At 34.5% G+C, this 19,127-nt stretch overlaps 1 protein-coding gene across 4 annotated transcripts in view; it reads left to right on the top strand.

Moving 5' to 3' along the window:
- The window catches only part of Cacna2d1 (calcium voltage-gated channel auxiliary subunit alpha2delta 1), a 423,872-nt gene that overhangs the window by 256,302 nt on the left and 148,443 nt on the right, over nucleotides 1–19,127 (top strand). For all 4 annotated transcript variants that reach the window (XR_003480718.2, XM_027393485.2, XM_027393486.2 and 1 more), the window contains 2 exons: nucleotides 1,448–1,489; nucleotides 18,283–18,412. Coding sequence is in view for 3 of the 4 variants with exons in the window: in XM_027393485.2 (XP_027249286.1) it covers nucleotides 1,448–1,489; nucleotides 18,283–18,412 (172 nt within the window). In the remaining variant the exon portion in view is untranslated. The remainder of the gene's footprint in view (nucleotides 1–1,447; nucleotides 1,490–18,282; nucleotides 18,413–19,127) is intronic.

Here is a 19,127-nt window from a genome sequence, read left to right as displayed (position 1 = left end):
GGGTCTTGGAGAACAGAATTTGGGTAATGGGCCAACTCATTTTTCTGACTGGTATGGCTTGCTCATCAACTTAGTATGTTTTTTAAAAACGGAGCCCACCTAAGTTTCCTTTGAAAAATAGTGTATTATAAGTTTGCTATTAAAAGCATTTTAGAATTATCCATGCTGGTAAATATTTATGAGATATTATAGTGTCCAATTTACTCCAGCAGATATGCAGAATTAGCCTCTCAATGCAAGAAAAGGAATTTGAAATCCCTGACAATCATTTTTGTGCTTTTATATTGTCCTTTTGCAGCATGGTTTATGCTCCTAATCAATCTTTCAGTTGAACCAGAAGAATTAGATCAACAATTTAGAGCATTAGTTATACTTGCAGAAGATCTGATTACAGTTTCCAGAGCCTACAGGACAGCTCATCAATTCTAGGGGATGCAACGCCCTCTTCTGTCCTCTGCACACACTAGGTGTGCACATGTGTACACCAGAGAAAACACCCTCTTCTGCCCTACTTATGCACTCAGCATGTGTACATGCTACACATGAGTACAAAATACTCTCTCTGTCCTCCACAGACACTAGGCATGTGCATATACACATGCATTCATGAGACGAAACACTCAAATGTAAAATAAACTAAATCTGCAAATACATATTTCCAGTATATTTCATCAGCACTATGTTCAGAGGAACTGTCAATTGTTTATTCTTGCAGAAGTATAGGTGCTAATTTACAACTTCACAAGAATAGGAGAATTTTTTTTTTTTTTGAGACAGGGTTTCTTTGTGCAGTCCTGGCTGCCCTGAAACTAGTGCTGTAGACCAGGCTGACCTCAAACTGACAAGAGATCTGCCTGCCTCTGCCTCCTGAGTTCTACCATTAATGGTGTGTGCTAACACTGCCTGTCGAAAAATAATAGTAACATATAATTTGCTAGTTATATAATCTGACATATATAATTGGGTTCCCTTTGCTATCTGACTTCAGTCACTTAAATCTCATGATAATTTTCGGCCATTACATATTATGTCCTCAAGCATTGACACTGTGGAGAGTTATATATGAAGATTAAAAACTTCTTAACATGAATATAAAAATTGTCTTACATAATTTTAAAAATGTTCATTATTTATCATACTTATGTGTTTATTTGTGTATGCCAAGGATACAGCCACTGTGAAATCCTATGATCTTTTGAATGGACAATGTTTCTTAGTCCTATACTAAAATCTTTTCTTTAATGCAAGATGTGCTGTTATGGTTGTGTTAGTGTACTGCTTCAGTGTGTCTAAAAATGTTAGACAGTCTATGGATTTCATAGGATATAATTTAAAACAATACTGCTTGCTACTTAAAATAGTCAAAAACGCATTTGTTACTTAAAATACTCAAAAGTGTTTGTTGTTTATACTCTATGATCAGCACAACTTTCTTTTCTCTTTTTAGAGCAATGAAGTTGTCTACTACAATGCAAAGGATGATCTTGATGTGAGTATTGAAAATTTACATTATATTATTGCTGAACTGAAGCTGGATTTAACACATATCAAGAGAATGTTAGATGACAAAGGCAAACTTTAATTAGATGTAACAAGGTGATAATGGGTGTTATGCTTTTTTCATATCTACTAGCTGCTTGCTGGCCTTTCTGTATTTGAAAATGCTTCCTAGTTGTCTGTTTCTGAACCGGCATTCTCTGTATGAGTCTCAGTGTGTACTGCAGTGCTTAGATATGTGCATTACTTTTGCAAGGTTGCGCAAAATAATATTGTGTAGGGAGAATGAAAAAATATAAGATAAGTAGAGTTGGTCTAGGAGTTGTGATATGTCACAACTCCTAGAATATACAACACTATTAATATCTTCAAATAGCAGATTTAATTGAGTACTAAAATTTGTGCTATCTTTAAGTCCTCTTCTACAAGTTATCTTAACTTGTACAGTAACACTGTGAAAAATACACATTTCCCCCCTTTCATAGATGGAAGACTTGGTGTTTTTTTTCTTTTTTTATTTGTTTGTTTTAATTTTATGTGTAAGGGTGTTTTGCCTGTATGTGTGTATACATATATGTGTATGCTCTATGTGTGTCTGGTTCCCACAGAAGTCTGGATGTGGAATCAGATCCTTTGGAACTAGAGTTACAAATGGTTGTGTGTGAGTTGTCATGTGAGTGTTTGGAACGAACCCCAGGTCCTCTGCAAAAGTAGGAGGTGTTCCCAGATGCTGAGTCTTATCACCATCCACACAGTAGCTTTCTTTATAAACATCTAATCTTTCCTCTGGATATAGATGATTTGCTTTTGATGCTGTTCTTATTTGAAAGAGTGTATATGTCAACACAATCATGCAGAATGGTTATTAAGCACCATCTGTCAAGGAACACAAAATGGTTTTCTGTTTTACAGTTTATTGAGTGGTGTTAGAATAAGGGAATTAGAATTACTATTTGTTATTGAAAATAATTTTGCTATGGCTTTGAAGGAGAGCCAGGTATGTTCATGGGAAGCTTTGGACAGGTAAATGCAGAAGAAGATGCTGTAATTATAATCTCAAAAACATAAAAAAATAAAAATATGCAAGTTCATTATCAATTTTCCTGAAAGTCTATTTGTAGCAGAAGCTGTAGCCATGCCTACTTAGGGGCTGGCTACAGGTGTGACTGACCACGCTTGTGAGGGCATTGTCAGGGTGACGTAGAGCAATACTTGCATGGTACTGTGTTTTCTTTTTCGGTTTAACTTTGGTACTTGCTGGACAGACAGCTGCCATGCCCATTGGCTAGGTTGTTCTGTAAGTAATGCTTTTCCCTATTAAATACTCTTATATTTCTACCTGACTCCATATTGGTAATTTCCCGCTATATCTATTAGTTGTATCTTTTACTAAATTTTTAATTCATCAAACACTGGTACTGATAATTCCTTTCTTCTACAGTCTGTTACTTTGTGATAATGACACAAAATATAGAAAATAAATATTTTGTTCTAACATTTATACAAGCAATTTCATTTTATGCCAAACAGAGCAGTTTTGCTTAGTTATATTTACTTGTTAGTCACAAATTTTCTTTTTTTTTTTACATGGAAACGAAGCCCACAGTTAGCCATATGAAACTGACTTTTAGCAAGTAGTGACCCCATTTTTAATCACAGTGCTTCAAGATTAGAATGTTTATCGGTCATAAGCACAGATGTATGTCTGAGCTCTGTATTTGGAATACTGAAAGCAGATCTGTGTTTTCTTCATAATCTATGTGCAGGGATAGTCTTTCTCACATTAAAAAGAAAACTCATTGGTGTTATTTATTTCTCCTGTTTCAGTATTGAAAATGACTCTGTAACAGAGAAAAAAAATCCATGGAAATGAAGTCATTGAATGTGGTCTGTATTTTGTGCTGCTTCATCCCAAACAAAATAAGTGATTATCATATTATCTTTTATAATTATTCTTATAACATGGTGCAATTATATGACAGACTTCAGCAAATTTAATCAAAAGTTTATGGACATCAAAAAACAATCAACTTTTAAGCCATGCAGTGGTGGCACATGCCTTTAATCCCAGCACTCAGGAGACAGAGGCAGGTAGATCTCTGTGAGTTTGAGACCAGCCTGGTCCACAGAGTGAGTTTTAGGACAATGAGGGCTACACAGAGAAACCCTGTCTCTAAAAACCAGTAATAATAATAATAATAATAATAATAATAATAATAATAATAATACATTTTCTAATCTCCAATATGTGTTTTGATCATTATTACTAAATTGGTTACTACAATTTCAACATTATTCAGACAAGTTAATGAAGAATGGTAAATACTATACTTTCATAAACTGTTTTAGGAATTTAAAGCATTGCATTTTTTAATTTTGCACCATAGCCTATTATTTGTGTAATGAAGTTGGACTTATGTAGATGATATATTTTATTCACCTTCACAAAGTATTTTGCACCACAGGTGAATGAATTAATGGGCTGTTTCCTTTTATATATATATATATATATATATATATATATATATATATATATATTCCGTAGTGACAGCATGTTGTTTTAGTTTGTATTTGGCTCACCATTACTGCTCTCTGTCTGAAATGTCAGACTGCCATCTTATATAGCACTGTCTCACATCACTGGAACTAATTGGGATGCTATGTTAAAATTTATATTAAAATTGTTCTCTGTGTATTTCAGTAGTGATGTAATTAGCTGAATACTAATTTTTGGTCATAATACTGGATGATTATAAAGGCTGAATCACTAGCTGCTATTTTTAACTTTCTCCATAGTTCTGTGTTTAGATTTTTTTTTATTTTTTTATTTTTTATTTTTTTAGCTCCAGTGAGTAGCAACATAGTGATCTTATTCTCTGTTTCCCACACACTGTCATTCATTTCTTTTCTTATTCTAAGTAATTCATCTTTGGTTAGACATTGGTCTCAAATATATGTCTGAGTTATTTAAATGATAACAACTATTTTACATGTAAATTTTAAATAGGCTTTTCATCATGTAACACGTTATGAATACACAAACATTCTTAAACATAGTGTTTGTAAATAGTTTCCTTTTTAAAGATCATTGGATGTATATTGTTGAGTTTGGAATTTAAGACCATACATAAGTCTGTCTAGAATCTGATAAGCAGACAACTTTTGGTGTTGAAATGGCTTTCTTCTTGGAGGTACCACCAAGCTTTCCAAATGATTCCTTTGGGTTCCATCTCAGAGTATTGTTTCCCATAAGGCAGATTTGTATGGCCCAAACTGCTAGTGTAGCTCTGATAATGTATAGCCTAATATAGTTACTTATGAAAGGTTCTTCTTTCTCCAGTAAGTCACTGAATATAAACTGAAATCTCATTTTATGTAACTAAAAAGATTTAAGAAACTAATATTGTAGATACAGTCTAAGCATTTTCTTCTTTCTTGTCTCCATGGTTAGTTTTATTCTTAAACAGCACAGGTTCTGCTGGCCATATCACACCATAGATCTGTATTTGTTACTAGAATTTGAAGGATAAGAATTTAAACATACACACTGAAAAAAAATATTTGACCTCTGTGAATTTCTATGGGTCAAAAACCACATATTTTATGTCATTTTCTTGCCTTTAGTTTCCAGTATGATGGCTTGGAAGGAAACAAAAATACAATGTACTCTCTGAGCCTTCCTATTCCTAAAATGAGACAGGTCTTCCATTATTTTAACACTAATAACATTAAAAGGACAGTCAAAGGGACAAACTGAAAAGTTTCAGTTGAGGAGGGGTACCACAATAATGAAGACACAAGCTGTAGTCTCTGAGATGGTGTTACTTTATCTTTCTCTGGTAAGAAAGGATAACAACATTAAATACATAGGTAGTCTCTGCAGAGAAAGATCCAGATATATAAAAAGCATGCCCCAAATCACAAAGCAAAACTGCCATGGAGAAATTCTCACAACCTTTTATTTGAATAGATTGCTGAGTTTTTACACACAATGCCCAAAATATATGGATTAATCAGCTTAATTCAGTGTAATTAGAAAACAGCTCCCTGATATAGGCCAATAACAACAATAAAAAAAGATAAAACTATGACAACATTTTAAAAAAGAAATTCTCATTAGAAGAACTAGCAAATTTAACGATATGAACTGTTCATGGTGAACTTGAGAAATGGTTGCAAAATGGTTAAAGAGAAGAAACTTTATTAGAAAGATAGTTAAGATGGAGGACAAAATTCAGAAATCTAAACCATAAAGTTTTTTTAACAAAGTTTAAGCCAAAGCACAGGGCATAGAGAGTCATCAGATTCAATGGGAGGCAGCAATGAGGTTTACAGTGAAACCTGTGTACTGTTGTGGCTGTGGGTGGAACAAAGGGTTCTAAAAAGTCAAGAACATTTATAGCAAAACCTTGGCCAAGGCATCTGATGGGAGATCTCTAGTAGACAGTATAATGTTTACTTTGGTTGCTTAGATGAGTCACTTAGTGTAGAGCTTTATGTTTGGCTTACAAGTTGAATTTGGAAATAAGTAAGTGAAACTTCTAACACGTGTGAAACTACATGAATATGACAGGGCTGGATTCAGCAAAATATTTAATTTGATGAGCTCAAGCAGTGTTAAAAACAGTTAGTTTGACTACCTTTCCACATAACATGTCCTTGAGCCTGTCACAATATCCCTATCTACTTCCTGTTATCTTGGCCTCAGGATGCTTCATGTATCTAAGCAATGTTGAAGAAGCAATAAAAAAGGATCCCAGAACACCAGCATATAATGGACTAAGGAGTGGTTGGAGTTGGATAATGTTAGCTGACAAGTGTCTGGGAATGTAGGGGAAGCTTTCACAACAGAAATAAATCATAGAACAGCCATGAGGTCAATTTGCATTGGAATCATGATTAAATTTAGACTCCAGTTTCTGTTTTCATCAACATCTGGAATGCTGACATGCCACCATGCTCATATTTGTCCCAGAGACTGATACGCTCAAGTACAGGTCATTGCCATGTTCATTATGATGATGATTCATGGCCTCCCTCAAAGCAAAACAAGTATGTAAAGGTGATCATTTGTTTATTGAGAAGGTACCTTTTGTCACCCCTCTCTGAAAGGATCCAGTTTGTGTGGAGCCCTCTGGAAACACTTCCAGGATTCTACCTTCAGATAATTACTCAGTGACATTTTATAACATGTTTGCTCCTCTTTTTTCAGTGAATAATATTTACATTTTCCTGGTATAAGGTGCATAGCCTCACTGGAAATACAACCTTCTGACCACATATAAGTAAACTGTTCTAATGTATGTTGACTTATTCACTTCTCTGGTTAATCACATAGTGCTATAGTTTTTCTACTTAAAAAGTAGGTTCACAAAAAAAGTAGGTTCACCTAGCAAATCCATTTTCTAGAGAACAAGTGGTCTTCCTTCCTCAGGGTCTTCTGGGAACTTGTAAATTATTTCTGGCTTTTTAGAAAATGCTTTTTCAAGTAAAACACTTAAGAGATCACTCCTACAAATACACTTAAGTGTATTTGTTGATGAGGCTTATTGAACGTGTTTGTCTTGTGTCAGGAGTGTTTGTGAAGGCCAATTGGTATTAAAGACGTACTTCTTTTGTCAAGTAAATGGGGGAGTACTCGTCACTATGAGGTCACAGAAATTGTGGGTTTTATTTACTTGGACCAAGCAAAACAGAAGAGATAGAAAACCAGCTTTTATTGTTTTTTTTCATTGATCTTTAATATAAATGTCTGTTCTCTTTGCTCATCTGACATGATGGACTCCAAAGTTCTTAGTGGCCTTGCAGGTGTTTCCTCTCTCTGGCCCTTCTGCCCCTTCCTCTCATTGGTCAACATCCAAAAACATCCAACCAGATGAGTAATTTTCTTGTATGAAGCTCCATGGAGAAGAAGTAACACAGTGTATTTAATTGCAATTCTGAAGCATACAGGGCTCAGAATTTTTACATATAGGACACAGATTACCCAGTGGTCTGAATTGTGCTGCCATCTAGCACTGTTTCCTGAATTCCCAAAGTGAGTGGGGAAAAAAAAGGAGCCTTCCAAACCCTTTCACCTATTCTTGAAATATGTTTCTTACTAAAATCTAAATGAAATAAGCACAACCTAAATATCTCATTTCATTAAATGGAACTGATTTATTTGCTTAGTTTTAGTTTATTGATCATTTAAAATTTTGACCTGTCTGGGACATTTGTCTGCTCTGCAGAGCTCCCTGCATATTTATTTGTCTTATTCTTGGTAGTCTTCTCTTTAAAACTAATTCTAGCATTGTTATAATTTCTCTTGAGAAGCCTAATGTTTCATGATTTCATTTTATAGAAAAAGATTTGATTCTAGAATGAGGTGGTGCAATATAGACTTCATAGAGTAATATGATCTGTCACAATTATTTTTAAAAATAATAAAACTGGGTTTATTTTCTGACATTCTTATACTAGTATCTCATAGCATGAAGTTCTTATTGGGTAAATGCAGAATCCTCAATTAGAACGCATAGAAACAAAAAACGTTAGTCCTGTGTAACAAGTGAATTATTTATTTTACTGGAAGTTTTTGTTGTTGTTCATCTAAAATACAGTAACCCACTATACCACTATACTAGCTACAATGTATTTGGAATGGATTATAATAACACCGGGTACTTGCTTTATGTGCTATGTATCATTTATGCTTCAAAGCTATACTAAATAGAACAAATTATTGTCATCTTAGTTCTTTCAGCTAGAGAAGGCAAAATTACTGAGCTTTAAGGACCTCATCCATTGTCATGACCCTTGTGAAGGCTGAGAATCACATGTATGGCTGTCCCCTGGTTCACTCCTTGGGGGTGAGCTGCAGTGGTACCCTGGGAATGAAGGTTCATTTGAAAGCGCTGCTCCATGTCAGGATTTTCATAGTTTGTTTTCTGCAGTAAAGCAAACATTATTTCCTGAAATTCCACATCCATTTCAATTACAACATCATAAAAGGGATTTTTAGAATTATAGAATTAACAGAATGTTTGCCACTCTTGATTTCAAATGCCTGGTGTGAGAGTTACCAAGACCCAAGAGTGATCCATGTTTATCAAGAACTTCTTGATAAACATGGAAAATATTTTGTTTCCTTTAAAAATACTTGCATAGCTAATGCATAAAACATTAAAATGTACATATTAAATTGATACCATTTACTGTGTCAATACCTGTGTATGTTGCATAATATTTTAACCAGGGTGAAATTACCTCATTGAACTTTCTTCATTGTCAAGAACTTAAATATCTTTTCCCTACCATTTAAAAGCACACAGCTTTTTATAATTATTATCCAGTATAGTCTCCCTGTAGTGTAGGAACATGTCAGATCTAACTGTAGCAGGAGAACACTGATCAAATCTTCCAGAGCCACCTACGATCTTATGATTTATTTATTCTTTTAAATTTCATTTTAAATTCCAACCACAGTTCTCTCTCCCACCCCTCCTGCAGCCCTCCCTTGCTTCATCTGCCCCCCACCCACCCCCAGTCCACTCCTCCTCATGGGTAAGGGCTCCCATGAGGAGTCAACAAAGGCTAATGCCAACTTGCATAAGTTCTGTGCAGCCACCACTCCATTCTTAATTTCTTCAAAATCATGGCTTTTAGATTCCACATGAAAATAAAATCATTTATACCACTTTTTAATTGCCTTATTTCACTTAATATAATGATCTTCCACTGTATCCATGTTGTTGGAAATAACAAGAATAATGTTAAAATTACGAAGACTATGCCCAGGAGATGGCTTAATGCCAAGCTTAGCAGCCTGGGATTGATTATCAGGCCCAACACTGTGGAAAGAGGGAGATGATTCCTCTAAGTTGTCCTGACTTCCACACATCACACACACACACACACATACACACACACACACACACACACACACACACAAACACACACTCTCTCACACACACACCACACACAATATATATCACATACACACACACACACACACACAGAGAGACACGCACACGTTACAAAAAGTCTTTACTCCAAAGCTGCCTGAGCCCTGCCACCATGGGTGTGCTTTCTGCCAGGCTGCCCAAGTTCCACCCGCCGCCACATTAAGGTCCAAAGTAACATACAGAGACTTATATTAGGTACAAACGCTGCTTGGCCAATCACTAGGATTTCTCATCTGCTAGCTCAGTCTTAATTATCATAAATCTATATATTTTATAAGACTTTTCTTATTGGACATGGCGACTCCAGAACAGAGACCAGGAAGAGGAGAAAAGGGAAACGGGAATGATTTCCTTTCGCCCTCGCTTATATATGAGTCTCCCTGCTATGTCACTTCCTGCCTGGATCACAACACCTCTATACTACATTTCCCAGAATCTTCCTTGATTCCTAGTCCTGCCTAACTTGTTTCCTCATTGGCCAAACAGTACTTTATTTATCATCCAATAAGACAAACAAACATGGGGAAGTTTGAAGCACTTCCCCATCAAACACACACACACACACACACACACACACACACACACACACACACACACACACACACACAGAGGCAGACCACGCATACATACTCAGATACACATACCTACCCCCAACATACTCACACAAATACACATCACATACATATATCACACATGCACACATATATGCACACACAAACACACATGCATACACACGTAAACACACCACTACTTACACCTACATGTGCACAAGAACATAAACCGAGCACACACACAAATATACATATACACACTGAATAATAAATAAATGTAATACAATTTTTAAAATCTCTGAAGATACCTTTGATTGCTGGGTGTTGGTGGCAGTGCATGCCTTTAATTCCAGCAATAAGGAGGCAGAGGCAGGCAGATCTCTATGAGTTCAAGGCCAACATGGTCTACAGAGCAAGTTTCAGGACAGCCAGGGCTACACAGAGAAATCCTGTCACAGAAAAAAAAAATCATATTTACACATTTTTGACCTTGTTTAATTTTTTAATTCTAATATGTTTTATTAAGGTAATTTCATTATTGACAGTTTTAATTATTCTTTCAGTAAATAAAAACTTACAATTCAAATCCTATTATAGTTTATACATGTTTCTACTGTCTGATCATTATTACCCCCAGTGGGGGTGTTGTCCATGGCTACTTACTATTTATGCCTGCAAACTGAGTAAATTAGCCACCTGGGCATTTACTGAGATAAAGACTGAGTCTAATAATCTTTCTTTTTATTCCAGTTGCACAGTTTTTCCAGGAACTATATATTATTTTTAAGATTGTTTATAAACATGTTTGTTGTTTTATTTGTAATGTATTCTATAAAAATGTATATTTCTTTTTGATTGATTGACAGAGTGCAGTGCTGGGTTTGAAACTGTAGCCTCCAATAGGCTTGCATAAGCTATGAAAGTGCATGTGACTGAACTCTTCCCCAGCCCATCAGAATGGTCATCATTTAGTTTCATGTCTTCGAAGGAAAACGTCCTCTTTTAGATACACTTTCTAATGTATGCTGGTGCTCAGTGGTCCCACTTCATGGAGAGCTCCCTTGAGTCCTTGGTGGCTCTGCAACCACATGCTTCTTCCCCCCTCAACATAAGTGGTGCACTGGGTTCAACACATAGAAGTGAACACTTTAGTATACACTTTAGTACGAGCACATCACAGCCCAGTGTTGGCCAATTGAAAATAGTGACCATGTGGAATTTCCATTTCCCCAGCCCTTCATCTCCACCATCTTCACTCTTGGGAGTCTGCTTACACTATGCTATGTCATAGTCATTCATCCATCCTGCAAGTGAAAAAATGCAGCATTTTCACATCAAGAATATCCGAGAATTCTGTTATGATCATGATTTTTATGTAGTGTTATTTATTATATTTTCATCACTTTTACGTGTGCATTTTATATGGAAAATGTTTATTTTACCTTTAAAATCTAATGCACTAAGTGGAGACTGAAGTGCATAGTATACACTTTCTACTTCTGTTCATATTTATTTCTCTGATGTCCATACTTATCTTTGGCATTTTAGAAAATATGTATTTTTGCTTTAATAAACCCTAGAGTGATTTTTTTAAAGAAAGTTTATTTTTCTTTGTGGTAGTATAAAATATCAGCTGCTTCCAGTTCCCCAAATTTTCCAAATTTGTTCACCTGATGTTCTTCACTTTTACGTATAAGAATTATAATAGGTGAATATATGGCAGCTTCACAGTGGCCCTTCTGTTGATTTTCTTTTTGAGAAAGGATTTCTCTCTATAGTCCTGCCTCTCCTAGACATCCTCAGTAGTCCAGAATGCCCTAAAACTCAGAGATCCACCTGCCTCTGCCTCTTGAGTGTAGAGATTAACTGTGTGCATCACCACACACATCTATTGCATCTATTTTTAAAGGTTGAATTATGGATTCAGTTTTTCCTTTTACATTTATCTATGTTAATTATGTGCGTGTGTGTGCAGTTGCCCATACAGGCCAGAAGAAGGCATCAGATTCTCTGAACCTGGAGTTACAGATGGGTGTGAGCTACCAGATGTGGGTACTGGAACCATCTCTTCAGCCATAGATGTACTTCATAGTATTCTTAGATTAATGATTTTTTTCAACAATTAATGTTTTAGATTTTAAAATGTGATTCTAAGGAGTTATAACATTTTAATTGTGTGGGAAAATGGAAGAAATCTTTATTTCATAGATAAGAGCATGAATGTATAACCTCAAATATTTTGTGAAGATAATATAACTATCAATATAATTTAATTCATTAATTTTCTTCTTATGATTTGATAAAAACAAGTTTTCAATTGTTTCCATCCTTACTGTGGTTTTGTTCAGAATACCCAACACATACTTATCGGCTACATCCATTCATCTGGTAAATGTGTCTACAAGTCTTACCGTCTTCAAGGATAAAAGAGCTGAGAAATTGAGTGATGCAACACCACTGTGTTCTCATGGCCACTCTACTAGCTAGAGTCATTGATTAACACTCATCCTGGCTGTACAGCAAATGAGATAACTCTGGCTGGGTGGGATTTCCAAGCCTTTTTCTGCTATCACTCCATCACTGGATGTGACTTTCTGCAGCCCCAAGGCTTCACTTCTGACAAATCCATTTAACTCACAAAACAGAGGCTCTGCTTCCCAGAATGCATTGTTAGCAACCATCTTTATTCAGAGATCAGCCTCACATGCCCAAATTCCAGTGGTGAGCTAGTAGTTGTAGAGGAAACTGATTTTTCAATCAAACATGTTGTCAAAGTAGGCCAATACATTTGCATGCTCAGTTCATATTAAATAAAATAAATACTACTCTAACAATTATTAATTAGGGACTATTAAGCATATTATATATAAGAATATTACTTAAGACTAGGAATATATTGAAACATTAAAGCATCCCAAAATTTGTACTGTGTATAACAAAATATTGCAATGCAATATTGTATATGCCATCTATGAAATAGCTATAGAAAATAGAGAAATTCTTAAAAGTTAATGTTCTAAAATAGGTCCCCTTCATTTGTTAGAATTTTATACAAGTCTGTATAGCATCTGGTTATTGTAGAATGTGTTTCATCACACATGAACCCATTCAGTTAACTCCTTCCGTAGTGAAATATAAATATTGACTAGATATGTTTCCAGAAATCAGAGTGAACTGCTTTTATGCAATACCCGTTCGATTTTTCTCAGTTTGCACAGCCCCAAAACAATATAGAGCATCTAGGATAAATGTAGTGTATGACAGCAAGCAAAGCTTGTGAGTGAGAGAATATCCAGCCTCACTTGTATAAAATGATTAAACTTCTCTTCAGCAAAATCTAGGTAAGATATATACTTAAGTATTTTGCTCTAAATATAGTTTTACATTAAAAAAGAACACATTTAAAATCAAGCTATGTTAGTTGAACATAGTACATATGCAGGGGTATTTTGCCATATAAATATTGTCCCTTTCCAGGTTAAACAAGCAAATACACTTGTCTTATAAAATCGTATGGCGTACCCAGCCATCAACATTCACTTCTGTGACCTAATTATTATGAAATAATTTAAATTAAACTAAGCACAGTCTAAGAATTGAATGTCTGTGTTGTTTATGTGTTTTACAAAGTACATTTCATTATATTTTAGAATTCATTTGCTCAGTTTCTCTGTCCTGACATATATATGAAAGTTTGTTTATTTCAGATGAGATACTTCGGAAAAACTGAAAGAGAAATGCTGTTTCATATCCTACATGAACTGAAAAATATATTTTATATTAGGGAGTTGATGTGGCATTTGGCACATTGGAACTATGCATTGTCCCTTAAAACATCAGTTAATTTCTGTATCACTAATATGGGATACTATTTCAATTAAACTATTTCCAGTCATCATATAAGTAAAACTGGAGTTTTCATGTTGTAAGGAACAATAATTTCAGTATCTTGAATGTTATAAAAGGAGAAATTCTATTATATTGCTGAAATTATTTTATTTATCTGAACTGAAAATAAGAACCATGCAAAGCAATGGTATTTTCTATTACTGTATTTAGCACGTGTGTATTGATGCAAAGTATGAAACATCCATGCAGAAAATTATGCTATTTTTTCAAATTTATAAAGCCATTTATTTCCTTTAATTTCAAGACAAACATACAAAGTCTGCCTATGGAATTCACAATATTACCAAACAGCTTTGTATTTATCTTTCATGGAAGTAAAAGACATGCAAAATGATAAGGTTAAAAAGAGCTTGAAGATGATGCAAGAAGATGGAAATAACCTCCATGCTCACAGATCGGCAGTTTGTCTTAACATCCCTTTATATCATCATTTAAAAGTACAAAATTCTCTATAAAATACACTTAAGTCTGTTAATTTTTACTTCCAAGGATATCAACAGTAATTTAATTTTCACAACCTAAGTAAGTAATGTTCAGTGATTTTTATGGAACATTTTGGATGACAAATATAATGTGGTTATTTGAATACTGGAGAAACTTAGAGAACAAATAACTTCTAATGACAAAGCCAAGTGTAATATTGATGTTTGGCACGAATATGTCCATTTGTTTCTTTTTCTGCCTCTGTTCTATTGCTCTCCTTCCCAAACAAATGGGCTTTTATATCTATTTTTTTGCCTCATATATTTTTAAAGAATTAGTATTTTACAACAATCCAGAGATTATGTGATTTTCCCACATAACTATTTTTATATTTATTCATATGAATATATCTTAGATAAATACAGTGACCATCGTACTATTTTTGAAAATACAGTATTTTCAGATTTAGATACTGATAGGCATTTATTCAGACAGTAATATATCATGCTGTCTTCGAGTCTCCAGTGTGTTTTTACCGGAGTGAGTGTATGAAATATTTTCATGTGTTTAAGTACATGGCCCAGTCTCTATCTATCATCTAATCCTCTACATTTTATATATCTGAAATTGCTGGACATAAATGTGTATGTGATTTTGTGAAAATACTGATTTAAAGTGATTTTTATAAAACTGTGAAGAAAGATTATATATTTTAGGTTTTATTTCAGGATTCGAATAACTATGTGTCATTTGATTTGAGTATGTAATTTAGAGTGGAAGCTCATATTCAAATGAGCCGGACATGTTTTCACAACAGTCCCTCTCTTTGTGAGATGCTGCCTACTTTGAGTACAAGGCTTCTTGGCTGCCTGATACATCCCGATTAGAAGGATCATTGCATAACTAGTGTTATTTATTTCACAGTCAGGCACTGAAACTGTGCCTGGCCCAAGACCAGGCTATTATTTTCATTTATGATTTATTTTTTATTTGAATTACAAACAAGATTGAATTACATGACAATCCCAGTTCCCTTCTATCTCCCCTCCTCCCCTACCACCCCCCCCAACTAAAACCCTACCTATCACATATCCTTTCTTCTAATCTATGCCTGACTCAACCTTTCTGCTCCCTCATGACCTCTGCATCCTTCCTCTTCTTCCCTTCAAGACCATGCTATTATTAATCTAGGAAAATTGAGAAAATTTCCTCTCATCTGTCTTTTTCACTGTGCCTTTTACAATGTTTTCTAAGAATGTTCCTTTTATGGACTTCTATGGAGCAAAACAGCTCTAAAACTCTGTGGAAATGATCTAATCTATAAAGTGCTTGCCATACAAGCGTGAGGACCTAAGTTTGATCCCCAGAAATCACATAAAAGCCAGCCTTGCCAGTCATATTGGTGAGACTCTAACCTCAAAAAAATGAATGGGTTTTTGTTGTTTGCTTTTTTTTTTTCTAATAGCCAGAAATGGTAATACAACGTTGCCATCCTAGTCTGTACCATATTTTTAATTGGGTTATTTGTTTTCTTGATATCTAGCTGTTTGAATTTTAATATATTTTAATATTAACTCTCTATCAGATGTGTAATAGGCATGCACCATTTTCCCAGCTTATTTCTGATAAACCCTGCACTAGCTCCTATGTGACAAGAGTAGCCATTTTCATTTATCTACTATTTAGAATTGATTAAACTCTATTATAAATGAAAGTTAACAAAATTTAGGTGTCTTTATTATCTTTGTTATTCTTACTGCTAGTCCTAATTTTCACGAGGTATTCTACTGAACGTACATGTTCCTAGTTTAATTGGCAACTTATATTTACCCTGGGCTTCTTAAAATCTTGGATATGTCTTGTATTCCTTGTGATAATGAGGATGGAACCTGAGAAGCTGTATTCTGAAACACTGAGTGGGTGCTGTTGCCGCTTTACCACTGACATCATTGTTGCTTTAAAATAAGTATAACTGGTCATTGTTTTAGCATACTGTGATATAGCTTTCAGTGGTTAAGTTTCTCTTCATAGCACTGCTACCAACACTGGTTATTTTTTCTTTTATTTATTTCTTTATTTTTAATTTAATTTAATTTTTGGTTTTTCCAGACAGAGTTTCTGTGTGTAGCTTTGTAGACCAGGCTGGCCTCAAACTCACAGATATCTGCCTGCCTCTGCCTCTGCCTCCCTAGTGCTGGGATTAAAGGCATACACCACCACTGCCCAGCTGGATATTATTTTCTTAATATCCCCTTCTCTCATTCAATCTATAATACTCAAGGTTCGATCATTGAGAGTGTTTTTCTAATGTGTTAAGTTTCATATTATAATCTAAGTAAATGTATCATTTACATTGTTTTTCATTACCTAATCATGATGTTTCCCATTTCTTAGCCAAAGCAGTATTTTGCTTTGTGGTTTCTCATTGGTCGCCCCCCCTGGCATATTCCTTTAGTGTTCTCTGTATGATCACTAATTCTCCCATACAGATATTTTCACTATGAGCATGACTCTTGATAATATGCAAATTCTTTTTTAATAAATAAAATACATATATTCGTGGCTTTTCCTGAATGGGAAAATTTTGTTCTGTTTTCAAACAGTTTTACCAAACACCAATTTTATAGATCAAATCCTAATTAGACTGCTTTGTGTGCATTATTAGCTGATATCACTCTACAAATTAATGGTTCATTATGCAAAAATCATGTGATCATGGCTTACTAAACTGACTTCACTACAAAGTGAATGGCTGGGGAGGAGTTCACCATCAGGAAGATCTATTCTGCTAATATTTCTGTCTAAATGGTCTTTTTAATGTTCCAAATAACAATGCATGTTTATCTCATTCTTTAAAGATACAATTGTGTTACTTGATGAGTTACATTTATTGAAATGATAAAATAATAAATAACATGACATAAAATAGCTTTGCAAAACAATAAACTTTTTTTTGTAAACCTGTTGGATTTTTGTTCTTAAAACATTCTACCACTGCTTTGTGGCATTTCCTGGTTATGAATGCTGGTTATGTTTATCAGGTATATCACTGCCATATACTGATGAATTCTGGGAATTTCTGTGCACTGTATTTAAATGTGATTTTATGGTTGTTTTGTTTTAAGGAGTTTGGAATATAAAACACTCTCCCCAATAAAGGAATTGAAAATACAAGTCAGAATTTAGTATTGAATATAGCTAGGAAAAAATTTATAAAACTATATTTCAATCAAAAAGCATGTTAAATATGCAAGGTAAAAGAGTTACAGAAGCACTGTGGCAGGCTCCTGCCCCGGACATAATAAAATACCATGTAAGGCAGGCAAATTAGAGTGGAAATTAACATTTGACTTTAATTCTTAGGTCATTGGATTGAACCATTATTAATGGGATATTGATGCCTATTTTAGAAAACTGAAGTTAGATTTAATTGTATTTAGAATTGCAATGGTTCTCTTCTTCTTTGTTTGAAAACAAATACAATTCACCTAGAAAATTTGGGAATGTCAAGAAAATGGCATAAAATAATGATCTTTCATTTCTGTTTTATCCAGATGTGTGCTATTATTTGTCAAATTATTGTCAGCTGCTCAATATAAACTTAGTAACATAAATCCTGAAATTTATTTCAAGTGGATAATTTAAATGGAGTGTCCTGTGATATTTATTCTAAGCTTTAAATCTACATCCTCACATGTATTTTAAGAGAAAGTGCCAGATGTTTCTGGAATGCTTCCAACCTGAAGAAATTGGAAAAGAAGTTAGATTTAATTGGGTTATATGAGCATTGAATGTGAGTGCTAATACCTGGATGGAAATCTGCATAAGTAATGACATCATTTAGAATGTAGCTCTATCTTTTGAAGTATACATACCAAGCAAGCAAGAAGGTGAATGTGCAAATGTTCGTTAGCGTAATTTATAAAGTTGTTTGTTATCTTTCTTTTCCTTCACAGCCGGAAAGAAATGAGAGTGAACCAGGCAGCCAACGAATTAAACCTGTTTTTATTGAAGATGCTAATTTTGGACGCCAGATATCCTATCAGCATGCTGCGGTCCATATTCCCACGGACATCTATGAAGGGTGTAAGTAAAAAGGCTATGAAGTACTATTGGGATGCTGAACGTATCTTATATGTCTTATCTAGAGAAACAAAATAGGAGCGAGTGTGAAACTGTCTCAGTCACAAAGTATATGAGTCCATGGAAAGGCTTGAGCCACATTTCTGGAGTAGATTGCTTGACTAGTATATAAGGCCAGCCCTGGGTTGAGTCTCTAGAAAAAAATATTTCAAAACTAAACAGTCACAAATAACAATAACAAAATGTCATAGGTAGACTCTACTTATGCAGTGACAAATGTAATTGTTGTGTACAGTTTCTATCACATAGCTTCTAGAACTCCCTATTGGAAAGTAGGAGTTGTTCTGATCTACTCTTGAGTAAAATAATTCTGATATCCTAATTAGTATAGATGACTTTCAAAGTATATAGATTTGTTCTTTAGAAATCAAAATAGCACAGCTACACATTATGTATGCATAAGCGTACCAGCTGGTTAAGGGAGAGAAAGTTGTGTGCTTCAGACTGCAATTTTAGACTGCATCTTTACCATTTCTTGCAGTGTCTGTCAGTGTGTCTTTCTTTTCTTTACCCTAGAACAAATTTAAAACGCCTTAATTTTCCAGAATATTGTGGGATCAAGATAAAATGAATTTTCCTTTTGGGAAAGGAAATTGAACTGGGGCTCTCAGTTAAGATGGCTTCAATGTAAGAAAGGGAAGAGGGTGAGTGATTAGAA

The sequence above is a fragment of the Cricetulus griseus genome (genome assembly GCF_003668045.3).
Source record: "Cricetulus griseus strain 17A/GY chromosome 1 unlocalized genomic scaffold, alternate assembly CriGri-PICRH-1.0 chr1_0, whole genome shotgun sequence".
In the NCBI taxonomy this organism is placed as follows: domain Eukaryota; kingdom Metazoa; phylum Chordata; class Mammalia; order Rodentia; family Cricetidae; genus Cricetulus; species Cricetulus griseus.
This window is presented reverse-complemented; position numbering and strand designations above follow the sequence as displayed.